This window comes from Eleutherodactylus coqui, chromosome 13 (assembly GCF_035609145.1).
Source record: "Eleutherodactylus coqui strain aEleCoq1 chromosome 13, aEleCoq1.hap1, whole genome shotgun sequence".
NCBI lineage: Eukaryota > Metazoa > Chordata > Amphibia > Anura > Eleutherodactylidae > Eleutherodactylus > Eleutherodactylus coqui.
In genome coordinates, this window is record NC_089849.1 from 56,054,825 (window position 1) to 56,072,424 (window position 17,600).

The 17,600-nt window shown below is 46.2% G+C and overlaps 1 protein-coding gene across 2 annotated transcripts in view; it reads right to left on the bottom strand.

Moving 5' to 3' along the window:
- CBFA2T2 (CBFA2/RUNX1 partner transcriptional co-repressor 2) overlaps positions 1 to 17,131 on the bottom strand; it is a 48,871-nt gene extending 31,740 nt beyond the window's left edge. For both annotated transcript variants that reach the window (XM_066587756.1, XM_066587755.1), the window contains exon 1: positions 16,997 to 17,131. In XM_066587756.1, the coding sequence (XP_066443853.1) occupies positions 16,997 to 17,024 (28 nt within the window). In that variant the 5' untranslated portion in view covers positions 17,025 to 17,131. The remainder of the gene's footprint in view (positions 1 to 16,996) is intronic.
- Positions 17,132 to 17,600: the final 469 nt, after the last annotated feature.

Genomic DNA, 17,600 nt, shown 5'->3' on the forward strand with positions numbered 1-17,600 from the left:
GAGAACAGAAACAAACATGGACCATCCTCCTGCATACGGTCCCTAGATCACCACTAGTAGCATATTTTTGCAGTATACGAGTGGATTTATAGATATCTTTGTCGCAGTTTCCGTATAAACTGGCGTAGTTTTGCCATGATTACGAGTCACACAAATATCCTCAGAGTTCATGTCCACAAAAAAAAAAAATGTGTAAAGTTCCACATCATTGGCGTGGATTTTGTTACGGCGGGGGCAATAAAAAGAAAAATAAAATAAAATAAAATAAATAAAAATCGCTACATGTCCTCTTCTCGTCCGTGTTTGTGTTCCTTGCAGCTCGGACAGCACTCAGATGGGTGTCTATGTGTTGCCCAATGTGCGTTGTGCCTGAATTTCTAAAGTGTAATATGCATACAACCATATGAATTACCCCAAAGTTTTCTTTTACATGGGTCGAGTCTTGGCCTGATGTAATGCACGCCAATCAACACAGCTTGTTGATCAGCACTCGTTTAGATTTTTTATGAAGGGCAACTACCACCTCCTATAAGCACCATGTTGCTTATAGGACTTGTGCCGCTCAGCCCGGGGGTGTAATTTTTATACTTATCGAACTCCCCAATTCCATGCCATCACCCCAGGAAGTTGGCACAAGGTCAGTGAGTATGACTATTCCTTCAGTCTATGCCCGCACACTTCCGTATTCTCCATGAAAGCGCACGCAAAGACTGAGTGTAAAGAGTCATACTGAGCGCCAATTTCCCGGTAAGTATATAAATTACACTCCTGGACCCAGCTGGACCTCCATTATAAGTCCAACTTAGTCTATGGAGCTTATGGGAGGTGACAGTTTCCCTTTAAACGAGCTGAGAATCGCTAGTATGGTGGTCAAACATACACGGGGTGATGTAGAGCCAATCCGAAAACGCATGACTCAACCGCTGATCGTGGCTTCTTTTACATGGCCCAACGATCAAGTGTAGAAAGGCCTTAATACGGCACCTACAGAAGCCTACGGTGCTTTACCGTACCCAAGTGTCCTTCCTATTTCCCTATAGGATTCTGTATGATCAATGGGGCATCATATTTGACTAGATATTCCCCCTACTGCTTCTGGGGTAGAATACAGTGTATTCTAGGGTGCTGGGCAAAGCACAACCGATGGCGCACGGAGCTCTAGACTACAACGCTTACAAAGCACGTCTAGTGCGGTTATTTATACATCCGTCTTAAGCATATGGACCACGGCGGTGGTCTAGGAATGGAGATGATGCTCTTGTTGGGCGCTTTAGGAAATGATATCTGCAATGAAATGGGCTTTCTATTAGTTTACTTTCTCCATGCACGAGGCGATGCTGCAGATTTTGGAAGCAGCAGTTCATTTTGCAAACACCTAGATCTCGCTTATTGCTCATTTACTATATACATTATATACGGGTAATGACGTTATTGTGCGTAGCCTAATGTCATCTGTTATTTCACTTTCACTATGGATGAAACACAGATGGTATTAAGTTCTCCAGCATTTGATTTCTGTGATATCCTGTTAAAAGGTTCCCATGACCACAGATCCTACAGCCATTAATTGTCCCCCTCAGTAAGCAGCAGAGTGAGGTTTTGCTTGCATTCCAAAGGAGCAGCCTGCGGCTCCAGGATGTCTGATGGAGGCTGAGCTGCTCCCAGCTATTCATTTCACAAGGAAGTCAGCCACCCACCTCCATTACACAGCATGTCATTACTACATAACCCTGGGGCCAGAGGTGGGCCATACCATGTGCACACCGTATATGGGGTCAGCATGGACGCAGCCTGCAAAACAAAAAGGTCATTCCACCAAAGAAAGTCCAAATCCTGCAGAGAAATGGTACAGCGGTACTGCTGCAAGCGGAAAAGCCATAAATATTTAATAAGTCCACTTGCAGTCTTATAATTTCTTCGTTGGAGCCGTGAATGTCAAGGATACAATAAAAGCAGAATTTGGTTCTGATAGATGAAGAGATTCGTAAACTGCAGTGCGCACTACGGGTGGCCATAATGTGGCCTTTTTAAGCCTACCGACTGCAATGGAGAAGGGAAACCACAATATAAACCAACATGTTAAAAACTTTTTGGAGAGTGGGAGGAGGGGATCTTTCTTCACACGGATGGTACTGGATTTTTTTCTATCCCCATTGACTTGAATGGACGAGTCTCGTCCGTAAAACAGATCGGAATAGTCCATGCCAGGAGTAATATGGGGCCGTATACTAATGGTGTGTAGTCTGTTTTTTAATGGACTACACATGGGACTAAAAAACGTTACTGTGCCGGAGGCCTTAAGGCGCCCCTCTGCTCTCAGGACAAAAGCTTGTCCTAGACCAGAGGAGCCAAGGGGTATATTCGCTGCAGTTGTTCTTCTCTACTAAGTGTCTGATCTGTCAATTCTGGGTTTTGGGTTTTTGACTATCCAAGATGGCCAGCGCAATCTTCAGACTAAGTAATCTCCCACATTGTACTGGATCAGCACTGGCCGATCAGAGAGTAGTCCACAGGTATATAGAAAATTGTGGCGGCCATCCTGAACGACAAATCCGGGACTGCAAAATCGCTGATCTGCTCTTAAAGGGAGTCTGTCGTAGTTTTTGGGCAACCAACTCAATACACAAGTAGATAACCAATGATATAAAGAGTATATTGGGACCTTTATTATTTTCCAGTGGGACTCCACTTGCCGGATATAGCCCGGTCTTTGGGATACGGGCTATATGGAGATTAGGGTAGTGGGTGATCCCACTGTGCCCGAGGTCTAGCTATCTCCCTGCCCATTGCTGAAGAATCCATACCCACTGGGTATTTTATGATGTCTCCAGCTCCGCCCGCTGAGGAGGATGCATGCGCGTGACGTCAGTCCGGCTTGGAAAGAGTCATAGCACATGCGCCTGCAACTCAAGTGCCGTGACACTGGAACCCGAATGAGACCAGGACCTCAGATACAGCAGGAACGTCCATCAGATGTTGCTACCCTCATTTGCATATAGCCAACGACCCAAAGACCGGGCTACATCTGGCGAGCAGAGTCACACTGGAGAATAATAAAAGGTCCAAATATACTCTTCATATCATTGGGCATCTACCTGTGTATTCAGTTGGTAACCCAAAAACCAGCGCAAGACTTCCTTTAAAGGGGTATTCCACCCCAGCAGTCACGTGCCATTCATGCAGACATATGACTGACGAGGCCGAAAGTTGGCTGAGTGGTCACGCGAACAGCAAGAGACCATTGCAACAGATCGGAGCGGCAACGTGGTGGAGCTGGGCAACAACTAAAAGCTTATTTTTTGTCCCCTTTATTTAGTCACTCACCTGCCTCTGTTAACAAAAAGGGGAGTTAATGTCGGAAAACCCCTTTAATGCAGTAATATATATATTTTTTTAAACTGGAGTTAGAGTCGTCACATTTTTACCTGATCCACACAAGCAGACTCCGACCCCACTGCCCTGGCCACAGGTCTGAGCACACAACTCACTACCCTGTTTCCCTGAAAATAAGACATACCCTGAAAATCAGACATAGCATGATTTTCCAGAATTTTTGAGGATGCAAAATGATTTTTCAGGCTTTTTGAGGATGCTTGAAATATAAACCCTACTCCAAAATTAAGCCCTGCTAACAGCTAATTAAAAAAGTCAATTTAAATAGTGTCCAGGCAGCTATACATGTAAAAAAGTTAAACCTTTTTGAACAAAAATTAATATAAGACACTGTCTTATTTTCGGGGAAACACGGTAATACAAAACTATAAGTATACCTATTAGGACTCCTTCCCACAGGCGTATTTGCGCCCCCAATTGATTTCAATGGGTTCATTCACATAAACGTATTTTCTGCGCACATTTTGTTTGCCGTAAAATACGCAGATTGCCATTTTCCTGCGCATTTGACACAAAAATATTGAACTAATTAATTTCAATATTTTGCGTGTGCATTCCGGTCGTGAACCCCCCCCCCCCCCCGTCCCCAAAAAAAACAACACATTTGCAACTCATTAGCCATTTCAAGCTGTGCGTTTGTTTGCCGTACGCAAATGAACACGCTCTGTGGGTGGAAAAAGTACGCTAAAATATGCGCCCAAGAAAAAAAATTGTTCGTTCCGCAAAAACGCAGCGCTCAGGCGCATACAAACGTGCATGTGCTCGTGTGAAGGAGCCCTACAAATCCCTTCTAGTAGCTGCAAGGGCATCCACTAATAACTGACGGAGTAGCGGGAACGCCAACTTCCTCGCACTCGCCCTGCCGCTTCCATTAGACCGCACGTACGTTGTGTACTATATGCATATTGGTCTAACTTGCTGGAAGACAAAGATGGCTTCCTCCTGTGAAAATCCCCTTCCCCCGCAGGTTGAGCAATTTCAGGAAATAGAAATCTGTATTTTCTCATTTTTACCCATCGGTGCAGAAACCCGGCGGTAAATAAGCCAGAGTCATTAGTGGAAGGAGAATTGTTTGGAAGTGAACCGAGATCATAGCGAGATTTCTTTGTGCGCGGCGACCACATCAGTAAGTCAGCTAATAGGCAGCTTTCTGCAAAGGACTCTGGGAGGGGTCATTAGCCGCACAAAGGCTGCTCCTTCCATGAAGGAAATGTTTTGTCACCCAGCTGAGGGGGCCGTTAACATATAAATACAGGGCTGCATCTATTCACAAAACCCGCATCTGGCTCCAATAAGATTCCATTTCCGAGGGGGAAAAGGAAAAGACATATGGAGAGCAGGGATAAGAGGAGACGGGACGGGTGTGACAGCAGATAAGGGGTTAATTCCGCACCGCTACCCCAGCTGGAGGAACCTCGGAGACCTGGACACCTGGTGCGAACCGTGAAAGGAGTCGCACACCTGCTCCGTAGCCGCACACACCTGGCTGCTCCCACGCCCATCAGCTGCACGTATTGTCACCGCGCCTCGGAGCGACAGCGCCAACATCTATTATTTAATTAACGACTGCAAAACATCATCAAAGGGTTCTATAGGGTCGTGCGTATGCGACGGGTTCGGCACGTCCTCAGGAAGGTCGCATTTACATGGGCGACAAGTTCCGTAGGAAGGCGAGACACATAGAGCTCGCACGTTGTAACAACCCATTGTTTACAATGGCTGTATTTACAATGTTGCAAGATAGAAACAGCGGCCATTAAAGTTATCATATCTACAAGATTAGGGTGAATGCACACGGGCGGAGATTTCATGGCGAGGTTTCCCGCAGAATTTCCGCCCGGTGCACCCTGCCATTAGATGACATTGGTTCATGCAATCCTATGCAGATAGACGCGATTTGACCACGTGAAAACTTGCGCGGTAAACAAATTGCGGCATGGTCTATTTCTGTGCGAGCCTCGCACCGCTGATGCGCCGGCTGTGCTCTGCGCATGTGCGGCTGTGCGCCAGCCGGCACGTCACAGGGCTGAGAGAAGACGCTGGAGGAGGTGAGCTGCGGGTCACTGCAGGGGCGCGGCGAGAATTCTCACAGCGGGATCCGACGCAGCCGTCTGCATTCACCATAAGGGCGAGCGCAATATAGGCATATTGCGTATGCAATTTTCACGGGAAATTGCGATCCTCAAATTGCGCGTGATAGGATTGCAAGTGTTTCCCGTTGACTTCAGTAGGAAATACCACAAGAGGAAATGTTTTAGATTAGCGATTTAAAGAGCGTTCAACAGCATTTTTAACGCACCCCATCGTTGCCTTTGATCAGGAGCGCAGACAAGAAAAATCCTCAGCACACTCCGTGCTCCTCAGTCTATCTGAAGAATCCCCGAAACGCGTTAATACTGGCTGTTTTTTAATTTTTTTCTACTGGGTATAATACTCCTTTTTTTGTGAGAGTTGCGCCGAGGCTGATTTGACACGGGCAAGTACAGTGTTGGACCATGACACTAGGCCTGAAATCGCACTCTCCAACGTGCAATGCCCCACAGATGCAAGGCGTTTTTTTGTGGTAAAACCGGCCAGCATTACTTCGAAGAAGTAGCCATCCTCCGCCGCGGCTTTTAGCCATGACGGAAGATCAAGCAGTTTTTCCCATTGTTTTCAATGGGCAAATCTCGCATCACACTCGCGTGCACGTCATGAGATACTGTGCCGAGCCCACTGAAAACAATGGGCGATGCAAGGCGTTACGAAGATACAAAAAGGTGCATGACCCCATTCAAAAAAATGGAGTTCATATTTGTGCGCCTCGCAACGCACAAATCTGGTGCGATTTTAGCCGTGCGAAAGCAGCCTCATAGTTACTTATGTTTCATGTGCAACTTTCTAACCTGGTTTATGCAACAGACCCCGTCACGGTCCCGGGAATGTGGTGTGCATGGTCCCAATCTCAGTGGATGAGGCATAAGAATTTGCTGAACTAATGGTAGAGCGTGTGGCGCCCTGCAGGGAAGTGCTTGCAAGTGGTACACATGGTGGGATGTGGCATGCAAGCGTGGTTGTTGCCACTGTGGTGGAGAGCGCCATTGTGTGGAGTGCGGTAACAACTACAAAAGGTCTGTGGGAGAGGTTAGGTGCAGTCAGAAGCCATTGAGCTGTGATCGGACCCTGGAGCCTCCTGGCATTGGGAGCAGAGTGAGCTCCGGTTAGTGACCTACTCTCTTGCCAAAAGGTTGGTAGCCTTACCACTATGAGACTAAGTGCATACCCATGTGTGCCGACGAGGTGACCCAGAGCCATGCTAGGTCTGCTGAGTGCCTATAGAGACTGTAACTTGATCCCACAAAGGGTTGCAAGGCCGAGACTGTTTAGCTCTTTTCTAAAGACTGTGTTGCAGATTCAAGTGCCAAGCATAGATTGTTACAGTTGACAGCAATGTGTGTTCCGTCTTTAGGCTGCGTTCACACTATGCAGCAGATTTGGTGGCAGATCTGCAGCGGATTTCCCCCTTTTGATGGTATTCAAATTGAAGCGGTAAAATCTGCTGCAGCACCACCCCAAAATCCACGACAACATCTGCAGCAAGTCAGCGACTTGTCTACTGTTAGCATCCATCATGCCGACCGCCTCATCAATGAGCGTATATGTATAGGGATATCAGTAGAGACAGTGTAGCCGCGGACGAGCAGGCGGGCAGCCAACAGCCACCTGATGCATACGGCTGGTTTTCGGATATGTTCACACATATTAACCGCTGCAGCCAGATGTTACATTGTTGTGAACTCAATCCCATACGAAGCATCTGCTTTTTACGGCGTGCCGTGTTTACAGAAGTTTACGTCAATAGGAAAAATTACATATTACAATCCAACTTGTCCGTCTAACAGGCAGGAACATTGCTGCAATTTTCACTCCCGTGACAGTCAGCCATTATAGAGACTTGCGTGTAAATGTGAGTACAATGCAATTTTTTTTTTTTTTTTCTGGACTGGATGTTTCTTTAACAGAATCGCCCAAAAATAGGACGTGCCGTAATTTTGCTCTCGCATCGCTTGGAGGGAAAAATCGTACATGTAAACGTACCCAAGAAAAACAATGGATTATATCTCGCAACGCACAGAAATCGTTCGGGAAAAGTGTAAACGCTCCCTTAGGCTACATTCGCACGGCTGAAAAAATTGGCCCGATATCACGCTTGTCAACGTGCATTCTTCACAGCGATGGAAAGCGTTCTAGATTTTAAAACGCATCGCATCACTTCTGTGCAATTGGCATCATCACAAACGTGTTTCCCATGGACTTCAATAAGAAACATCGCATGGCATGGCATGCAAGGTCTTTCAAGACGGAACGCCCAAAAATGGTACAGGCTGCGAACCCGCTCATGTGACTATATCTATTCTAAGAGCGTTTTTTGTATTTGTGCGGATTTTATGCGCATCACACAAAACTCGCATGGGAAGATCGCACGTGTGAATAAGATCTTAAATAATGAATAAGGCCGGCTGCACACGGCCGTGACAGGCTCCGCCACGGAATTCCGCGGCGGAGCACGTCACGGCGCCCCCCAGAGACCCCCAAACTTACCTGCGGATCCGGCGTCCTCGCTCCCGTATGACGCTTCGGCGTGACGCGCCAGCCACGTCACGTGACACGCCCGGCCCTGTCATATGACGCGCCGGCCGCTTCATATGACAGGGCGGGGGTAGGCGGAGAGGCGATTTCACGCTGTCTTCCGCTGTGTTACAGCGGAAGATAGCGTGAACGGACGGCTTCCATTAACTGCAATGGAAGCCGGCCCCGCGTACACCCGCGGCAAATAGAGCATGCCGCGGGTGAGGACGGGAGATTTCACGGTGCGGAATTCCGTGGTGGCATTCCGCACCGTGAGCACTGAGCTATTAGGTTCAATAGAACCTAATAGCTGCGGGCAACGCAGCGGATTTCCGCCGCAAATTACGCGGCGGAAATCCGTCCGTGTGCAGCCTGCCTAAAGTAAGTGCACGCTTGTGCGGAAAAAGAAAAAAAAAAGACGCATGTTTTGTGCGTTTGCGATCACATGTCCAAATTTTACAAGCGCACCTACAAGAGATAGAACATATGGATGGCAATGGACGTGGTCACACGCTATTTTTTGCACAAATAATCGCCCGTCTGACTGAGCCCTGAATAGTATGGGGCTGTATGCGGTCCGAGTCTGGTCCGTTTTTTTTAACTCAACAGCACACGGACAGGAAACCAACTAGCATGAACCAGCGAAATACATAAATGGCCGCGGTTGATATTCCTTGTATGAACATGGCGAATGAAGAAATGTCATTGTGACGCTGGCCTTTTTCCTCCCTCTGTATACCGCCATATGCCTCCATATACAAGAGGCCGAACAGCAACTTGATCGTCTTGTGTGAACGAGGCGCAAAGCACTCAAAAGGACAAATAGAAGGAGTCCAGGAACTAATTAACGGAGATATTTACGGTATACAAATAATTCTCTGCAAACCCCGGAGGCCGAGGCAAAAATCTGGCAGCTAGACAGTCTGGCTCCAGAGATGTATTGTTAGCATGAATCTCCTCTACCTGCACACACGTGCGTTACATATGTGTATAACCACCACCATCTGCACGGACGCTCACACACTAAATACTTGGATTTCCCTTTAAAGAGTAAAAAAAAAAATCCTGCTTCAAGAAAACTTCTATTTATATGCGAGCGCGCTGCGTCTGTCTAATCAATGGAGTCTCGGACGTTAATCTATAGCAGCTGCTGTCAGAGACGGGCTGGCTCTGCGAAACCTCACACACCATAACACAAACCAGGCCTGGACCCGGGTAATGTCCGCCGAGGGACGAGAATTCAATATCCTATCCCCTCTGCGTCTTGTCAAGTTTATTTCTCCGTGGCGAATGTTGCTTTAAGTCATTCGGCATATTTAGATTGCTTCTGACTGAAATGTGTCCAATACCAACCGATCCAATTTGGGTTACAAAATGGGGGCAAACATGCAATTATTGGCCAATATCAACTTCCAACGTCTATTCCTCATAGACCCGAAACACAGGAAATCGTATTTATTTGGCGGTATACATATGTTGGCGGTTAATTATCACAACACTCTACGAGATATTCTTCAGCGTAAATTGGTTTATAGATATGGAATGCATCCAAAGGAATCTATTCCAGTGTCCGGGACATATGCGGATGTAAAGCCTCTACTGCACATGGACGATAGGAAATGGATTTACATATCCTATGCCAGTCAAAATATTCACCATGGAAGTTACAGGCTGGGCGCCAATATTTACTCTATTGTTGTATCCTCATGGCAACACATCCTGTTCTATGGTCTGAGGTGGTCCTTGCCATAGGGACATTCTGCGTAAAACCCTGGTTGTATATTTACTTTTCCAATCCTCCCCCCAGGCCGATTCTCTTGAGGCGGTTTCTGCGCTGTTTTACTGGCCTTACCCATTCCATGATGGGTAATATGGCCCTTCTTGCACTCCGATTCGAGAAAATGGAGAAAAAGGGAATCTACTGGTTGTCCCACTTTTTAGAAAAGCTTAGCACTGGTGGACTGTGGCCTTCTAAGCAGAAGTCTCCTTAGGAGACCATGGTCTGCACACCCCAGAACTTGAGCCTGTTCCCTTCCCTCCTCTTCTACTTCACAGAGCGGTTCATTCCTTGGACCGTCCGCATGGGTCTGCAACTCCCTCCAGTCCCTCCAGCTCTAACCCTGAATTTTTTTAAAGCTGAATACGTACTCTGGAAACCTCAGCCGTATTTTTTACTGGACATTCCTGGCCCTTAACGACTGTCTTCTAGACGCTCGCGTAGATCTTTTTCAACTAGGGATGTTAGGAACAACTCTTTTTCCAGTAAGAGTGATTCATCTTCAGATAGACACAGGCGCCGGTAGCATACACGTAGACATGTCCACTTCCATAGAAGTCAGGATTCTCACTGTTCTTGCAGCCGCAAGAAAGGCATTGGCAGCAAACATGCAGACGTGTCCACTTCCATAGAAGTTGGGATTCTCACCGTTCTTGCAGCCACATCACAGCCATCGTTCCAAGATTGTCTTCCACTACCAGCCGAAACCCTGTTAGGCACAGGTCATCTAATGATAAAAGTGGCCGTGGTAGAAGGCGGGAGAGGTATTAGTGCATCTTGACGCCACTGCAAGCTAGGGGTTTGCCACGGCGCACTACAACCCGACCGGGCCTGACAGTGCTTCCTGTTGGTGTCAAGATACACTAATACCATCAGGAGAAACCTGTGGGGGTCACAGAGCATGCTGGTTCCTCAGTAGCTACTGTGTCGGCCAGTGCAATGCCCGCAGTCCCGTTGCCTTCACATACCTTGGTCAGAGTTCCTTAGTTCCTACTTTTGATAGCGAATTGGTCTTGCCTTTGGGCTTGAAAGAAAAATGTTTTTGACAGATTTTGCATGTACTGAGGAATGAGATTTCTCAAATTTGACAAGTCTGCATAGGCGTTGTTGATGCCTGCAGGCTTGCCCTTTAGAGACTCGCATTTTTGTAGTTTCGCCCCTTTAGCCACCCATGTATTACCGGAGACCAGGGAAAAAGGTAGTCAAAGGGGAATATGTTGACATCTCGTCATTAATTTACAACTGCTGACAAAGAAAAACGGTATGAAAAAGGTGAAGACAAGAAAGGTAATTTAATTTGCCTTTGAAAGATCAGATGACCACAGTGAGTGTTCAAAGGATGCTCCTGTGCCTCGACAGCTACCCAAAGAGGGAGCAAGCCAACCCGCTCCTTAAAAAGGTTTTCCCAGACGTTTTTACATACTACATAATCCAACATCAGCTGTCTTATTTACTGGCAATTTTAAATCGATTGGTGAAAATATGGAGAGAGTATGGGAAAAATTTGGAAAAGGAGGTAATTTCGGGTAGGATGGCAGGCACTTTCAATGATCCACCATTTACCAAATTCCATATTTCCTCACTTGTTTTGGTCCCCAAAAAGGATACTGAAAAACTCAAATTAATTCTGTTTGCATTCTGTGTCCTGCACTTTGTCTTTCTGTCCAAACTCCTCTGTCTATAGTCTTCACCTGTGCCTTTGTGTTTCCTTGCAAACCTGTTTCTTCCCCCGTCTCTTTATTCTTCCCAGGCCTGTTCTGTCTTTTGTGGTATAGACGTTCTGCTATTTCAGGGTCAGGCAGTGCCTAGAAGAAAACTGTGGGGTTGTTCTTATTAGGCCGTCAGCCCTACATATAGGCAGAGTCTTCCTTCACCCTCATACTAGCTCAGGGCTAGGTACCTTCCCTAGTTCTCACCCCTGGACTGGGTTATAGCCTTCAGGTATTTCACCCTCCACAGGCTAGAGGATCAGCTGTCAGCCTTGCTAGATCGGGTCATCACATATTCGGGAGGTTGACACAGTGGATGCACCTCCACATTCTTTACAGCCGTGATAAGAAGCAAGGATTTACATCCACTGGCAAGCGAGAAGGCTTGTCTGTGCCTGGACTACATATGGGCCCTGGTGGAAAACAAAATAATTCCTTTGGCCCAGAATTCAGTTTTGTCAACTACATAGTGTAATTATCAGAAGGCTTGGTAAATTTTGGTAAATTGGTTGGCCTAATGACAAACTGTTCTCTCCTCAGGCTTGTAGAATAGCTACATTAAACCGGTATTCCTGGTGGTGTCAAAGTACAATAATACCCATTAAACCTGTTGTGTAAATTGAGGGGAGAGGACGCAACAATATCATGCATTTGTAAAAACTGCACAGAAGTTACTTTTTATATTGAAATAAGGGGGTTTTGCTGACATAACGAAGGATTTTGTGGTGTTGGAAGAAAGAAACAGTAGCGAAGGATAAACAACGTCTGATTTCTACACACAGAAGGTAGTTGAATTCTCGGGTGTCTCGTCATGTCAGATCCATGGGAGGGGTGGTGATTAGGTAACGGTAATTGGAGAGAGACAAGAAAAAAAATTATGTTACAAGATGGTGTCCATAGACTTAGACTTAGATATTTTTTGTTGTCTCGCCTCCATGATGCCATTGAGCGGGCTCTTTTTCTTTTAGGTGGGGGTGGGAGCTCGGTATAGGTTTACACTGTTCTTCTGCGGCACTAGAAGGACTTTGTTACTTAATATTTTCTACAGTAGGAGTCACCAAGACATCAGATTTACAAATGCCGGCTGAAAGAACTGCCGTGGAACATGCTGGTGACTCTGCTTTTTGCTATGCCATTTCCATGCAAGGTCTTTCTTAGTATAAATAAAATTGCTGCAGCCTACCCACATGCACTAAAATTCAAACTTGTCTAGGTCACTAGGGGTTGAGTGTTGGCAATCTGCATGCACCCCAGGCATACAAGTTGGATGGGGAGTGGGGTGGGCACTGGTTTGCTGGCCCTCTTCACCTTTTTTCAAATCATTATAATAGGCCGGCAGCCATATTTTTTTCCCTCCTCCTCAAGCTCCCTCTAGGGAGGACAGGCTTAAAGGATGTATAAATAGGTCAGCCTGGGAGTGGGACTTCCTTTTCAGATTCTTGCTCCCAGGCTGATCTTCTGAGATGGTTTTGGGCATTTACCCTCTCTCCCGCCCCATTTTCAGTTTCTGTTAATATTGTCATTATTATTATACTATGAGACATGCATCTGAGCACACGTAAACGATACGATCAGCCAAAGAACAAGTGTTTGCTTGCTCACTGGTTGATCGTCTGTCCTTCAACGCTGCTCGATTGTTGGGCGAATGACCATTCTTAAGAACACTTGGGCCCAATAATCTACCCATGTAGAAGGGCCAAAAATTGTGATTTTTGACACCTCAAAGAAGTTTCTATAGCAATGCTCATGAAAAGTCCCTTTACTCTTGCACCCCAAAACGCATTTTATTCATGCGGCCAAGGACAAGCTGCAGCGGGAACCACCTACATAAGTAACTCAACTCCATAGTGTGTAACTACAGTGAAATCTAGCAAAAGTCACCTGTTTGAAAAAGAACTTGTCCTCAATTGCTTATCACATGATCTCTGTAGGATACTACATATATCCATCAAGTCCACAGTATGGATGCAATGTGAATATTACAATCACCGCACGTACAGCATCCTTACGATGGACATGTCTATAAGCATAGGGGTCCCTCCACCACTATAGCTGCATTCTCCAGATCAGCGGCTCTAGGCTAGGGTTTACCCTATGAAGTCTGTTCCCACCATGTGTTTGCACTATTCCCATATGGTGATGGAATCATCCCCAACTATATCCTCTACATCTGGGTGCACGGCTCCTGCAGAAGGCTGACAGTACAATAGGGCTAGGTGCACACTAGCGCATTTTGGGGTTAGTGTGCTGTCAATTAAATTTACACACTTGATGTAGCCGCAGGACTTCATTCATTATCGCGTTGGTTCTCTGCCTCTAAAATCTGGATATTTGTGACGCAGTAATTGGCGTGGAGCTGCACGTAGAATCCGCATGCAGAATTTCCTGCGTTGGAATTCTGCATGTGGATTTAGCCCATTGAAAGGGCGAAATCCATGCATGGATGCATGACAAAGAAAATGTCAGAACGGCACGCATTTTAGAGGCGGAATATACCCTTTCTTTAAAATGAATGAAATCCGCAGTGAATTTTCTGTAACAAATCAACGCATGCTCCGGATTTGAGAATTCGCAACATGATGTGAAGGCCCGGCTCACAGGGGCAGATTCCAATTGCAAAATCTACGATTGGCGTCCGCAGCAAAACACATGGTATTGAAAAAGCATGCAAATTTGTTTTTTCACTCACAGATATGAATTGCGTATTCCGTGAGCAGAGGAAAAAAAAAAAAATCGCAGCATGCTCTATTTTGCTGCGACTTCAATGGAGGCCGCCTGATCCGCAGCCCATACTCAATTAACATTGCATATGGGCTTCAGATACCCGCGTCATCACTAAACGACGGCACGGGAAATACTAACTTTTAAAAAAAATTGTACTGCGCATGAGCGACGGCGAGCAGCCACGGTAGTCCCCAACACAGTAAAATAAGGTATGCAAGGTCGCTGGCCATGCTCACAGCTAGAATCCGGTGCGGGGCTCCTGCATGCAGAATCCGGTGTTCACACATTGGATTGTGAAGTAGAAATCCGAGATGGGCCGTCAATGGAGCAAATCTGCATGCAGCCGCCTGCCGTAGATTCTGCTCAAAAACTGAAGCAAGAATCGACTTTTTATTCTGCAGAACCGATGCGTTAGGACACAGATTTGCATAATAATAATAGCATATGGAAAACACACAGATTCTGATGCGGAATCTTTGCAAATATTCCCTCGCATGAATGGCGCCACAAAGAATTTACATTGAATCACATAGCGATAATGACTTTGCCAATAGCACAGGGTCCTACCTACAGTACCATTTCGGGAACTGCTGCCACTGAAGTGTAAATACAGTGAAGTATGGAGGCATCATCTGGCCCATACACAACAACCAAAAAAGGACAGACCTTGTGCTACTGTGTATATAGGACAGACCTCCCGCTAGGCTCTATACATCCTGTACATTTTACAGGGAGATAAACAAAGCTGAGTGGAGACATAATATTTATAAAGCTGAGAAGGAGCAGCGACTATCTATACACACTCTTCACATCACTACAGGCCAACAAAAGATACAAGAACATCTGCTCATTCGGCAACAGTTTGGAGAAAGGACAAATATCATCAAATCCAACATGTTGTCCTAGATGTAGAAGGATCCGACGTGCAATCGGCATGGCAAGGTTTGCCCGGGACGATCCGACGTGCAATCGGCATGGCAAGGTTTGCCCGGGACGATCCGATATGCAATCAGCAACACAAGGTTTGCCCGGGAAGATCCGATATGCAATCGGCATCAAAGGTTTTGCCCCGGAAGGATCTGATATACAAACAACATAGGAAGGTTTGCCCGGGAAGATCCGACATGCAATTGGCATTGCAAGGTTTGCCCGGGACGATCCAATATACAATCGGGATGGAAAGATTTGCCTGAGACGATCCGATATACAATCAGCACCACTAGGTTTGTCCGTGAGGATCCGCTTTGCAAACAACATCGGAATGTTTGCCCGGAAAGATCCGATATGCAATGGGCATGGCAAGATTTGCCCGGGACGATCCGATATACAGCCAACATTAGAATGTTTTCCCATGAGAATCTGATATGCAGTTGACATCAGAATGTTTGCCTGGGAAAACCGATATGCAATTGGCATTGCAAGGTTTGCCCGGGACGACCTGACGTGCAATCAGCATGGTGAGGTTTGCCCAGGCCAATTCCAAAGCGCAATCGGCATGTGAAGGTTTGCCCGGGACGATCCGACGTGCAATCGGCATGGCAAGGTTTGCCCGGGACGATCCGACGTGCAATCGGCATGGCAAGGTTTGCCCAGGACAATCCCATATGCAATCAGCAACACATGGTTTGCCCGGGAAGATCCGATATGCAATCGGCATCAAAAGTTTTGCCGCGGAAGGATCTGATATACAAACATTGGAATGTTTACCCAGGAAGATCCGACATGCAATTGGCATTGCAAGGTTTGCTCGGCACGATTCAATATACAATCAGGATGGCAAGATGTGCCCGGGACGATCCGATATACAATCAGCATGGCAAGGTTTCCCTGGAACGATCCGACATGCAATCAGCACCACTAGATTTGCCCGGGAGGATCCGTTATGCAAACAACATCGGAATGCTTGCCCGGGACGATCCGATATGCAATCTGCATGGCAAGGTTTGCCCGAGAGGATCCGATATGCAGTCAACATTAGAATGTTTTCCCAGGAGAATCTGATACGCAGTCGACATCAGAATGTTTGCCTGGGAAAACCAATATGCAATCGGCATTGCAAGGTTTGCCCAGGACGATCTGATATGCAATCAACATCGGAATGTTTTCCAAGAACGATCCGATATGTAATCGGCATCACAAGGTTTTCCCTGGAGTATCTAATATGCAAACGACATCAGAATGTTTGCCCGGGAAGATCCGATATGGAATCGACACCGGAATGTTTGTCCAATTCTAAAAATATTTTGGTCTGCAAAAAAATAAATCTCCAGACCACCAACTGTGCTGAATTAGCAATGTGGTCTACAACGTAATCTTAACAATCAGATCATGACGTATTCAAGAGTCAAAGATTCTCTCACTCGGATTGGCTAAAATATCTTCTCCGCCATGAGTTATATTTAACATCTTATTCTCCGCAGCATCAATCTGCGTCCTACTTAGCAGCCACGTTTCTACAGTATCCGACTGTATCTAGCGTTGTGATGTCATCACCATGGAGGCTCAACAGCTACCTATGACATAATGAATCCGTAGTGCAACCCATTCACAACCAAAGCTAGTCTCCAGGAGGTCACTGAAGTTTCCGTATGTGTTCATATCATCAAAACACAAGAGGCTCCTTTTAAGTATGTTCTCTCCGAGCTGGAAGGAACGAGTTAAAAGAATGTTCTAATAAGGAGGATCTGCAGGATTTAGAAGCTTTTAACACCGTCCTTTCCAGAGCATATGGCTTAGTAACTCCAACAACAAGTAAAAAGGAGAGAATGAAGCAGATGATACTTACACTGGAAGGATCCTGGGATTCCTACCATCTTTATATCCTCTGTAGGGAGACTATATAATGTGTGTCCGACTGCTCCTCAACACACAGGAGGTTACAGGGCCTCTGCTGGAGGATAGGGGGCTGGGAAGAAGACAAGAAAAGGGGGCAGGGAACTAATACTCCTTCCCAGCTACTAGGGTGGACCTTCCACTCAACAGGAAACACCTCCCTCCCATAGTACATAGCATTACATGTCCACATAGCTGAGCTGTGCTAGGAGGCGGAAAGCAAGGATGGCAAACCATACATTAAAAAATGCATCGGAAAGTCTACAGCCTGCAGAGAATATTCACGTTTCATATTTTCTGGCTGTATATAATTAGTATTTTTTACGGACTGAATACAAACCCATTGAATTAAATTGGTGTATTCAGCCGTGTGGCTTTTACGTGCATAAAAGAAAAAAAATTGCAGCGTGTCCTATTTTGATCCGTATTCACGAACTAAAGTAGCTATGAAAGGCCGCCTGCATACGAGCGGAAATTCCGCGGTGGGATTTCTCGCGGAATTTCCGCCGCTGGAAGCCTGCATAGGATTGGTTAACAAACGCAATCCTATGCAGATG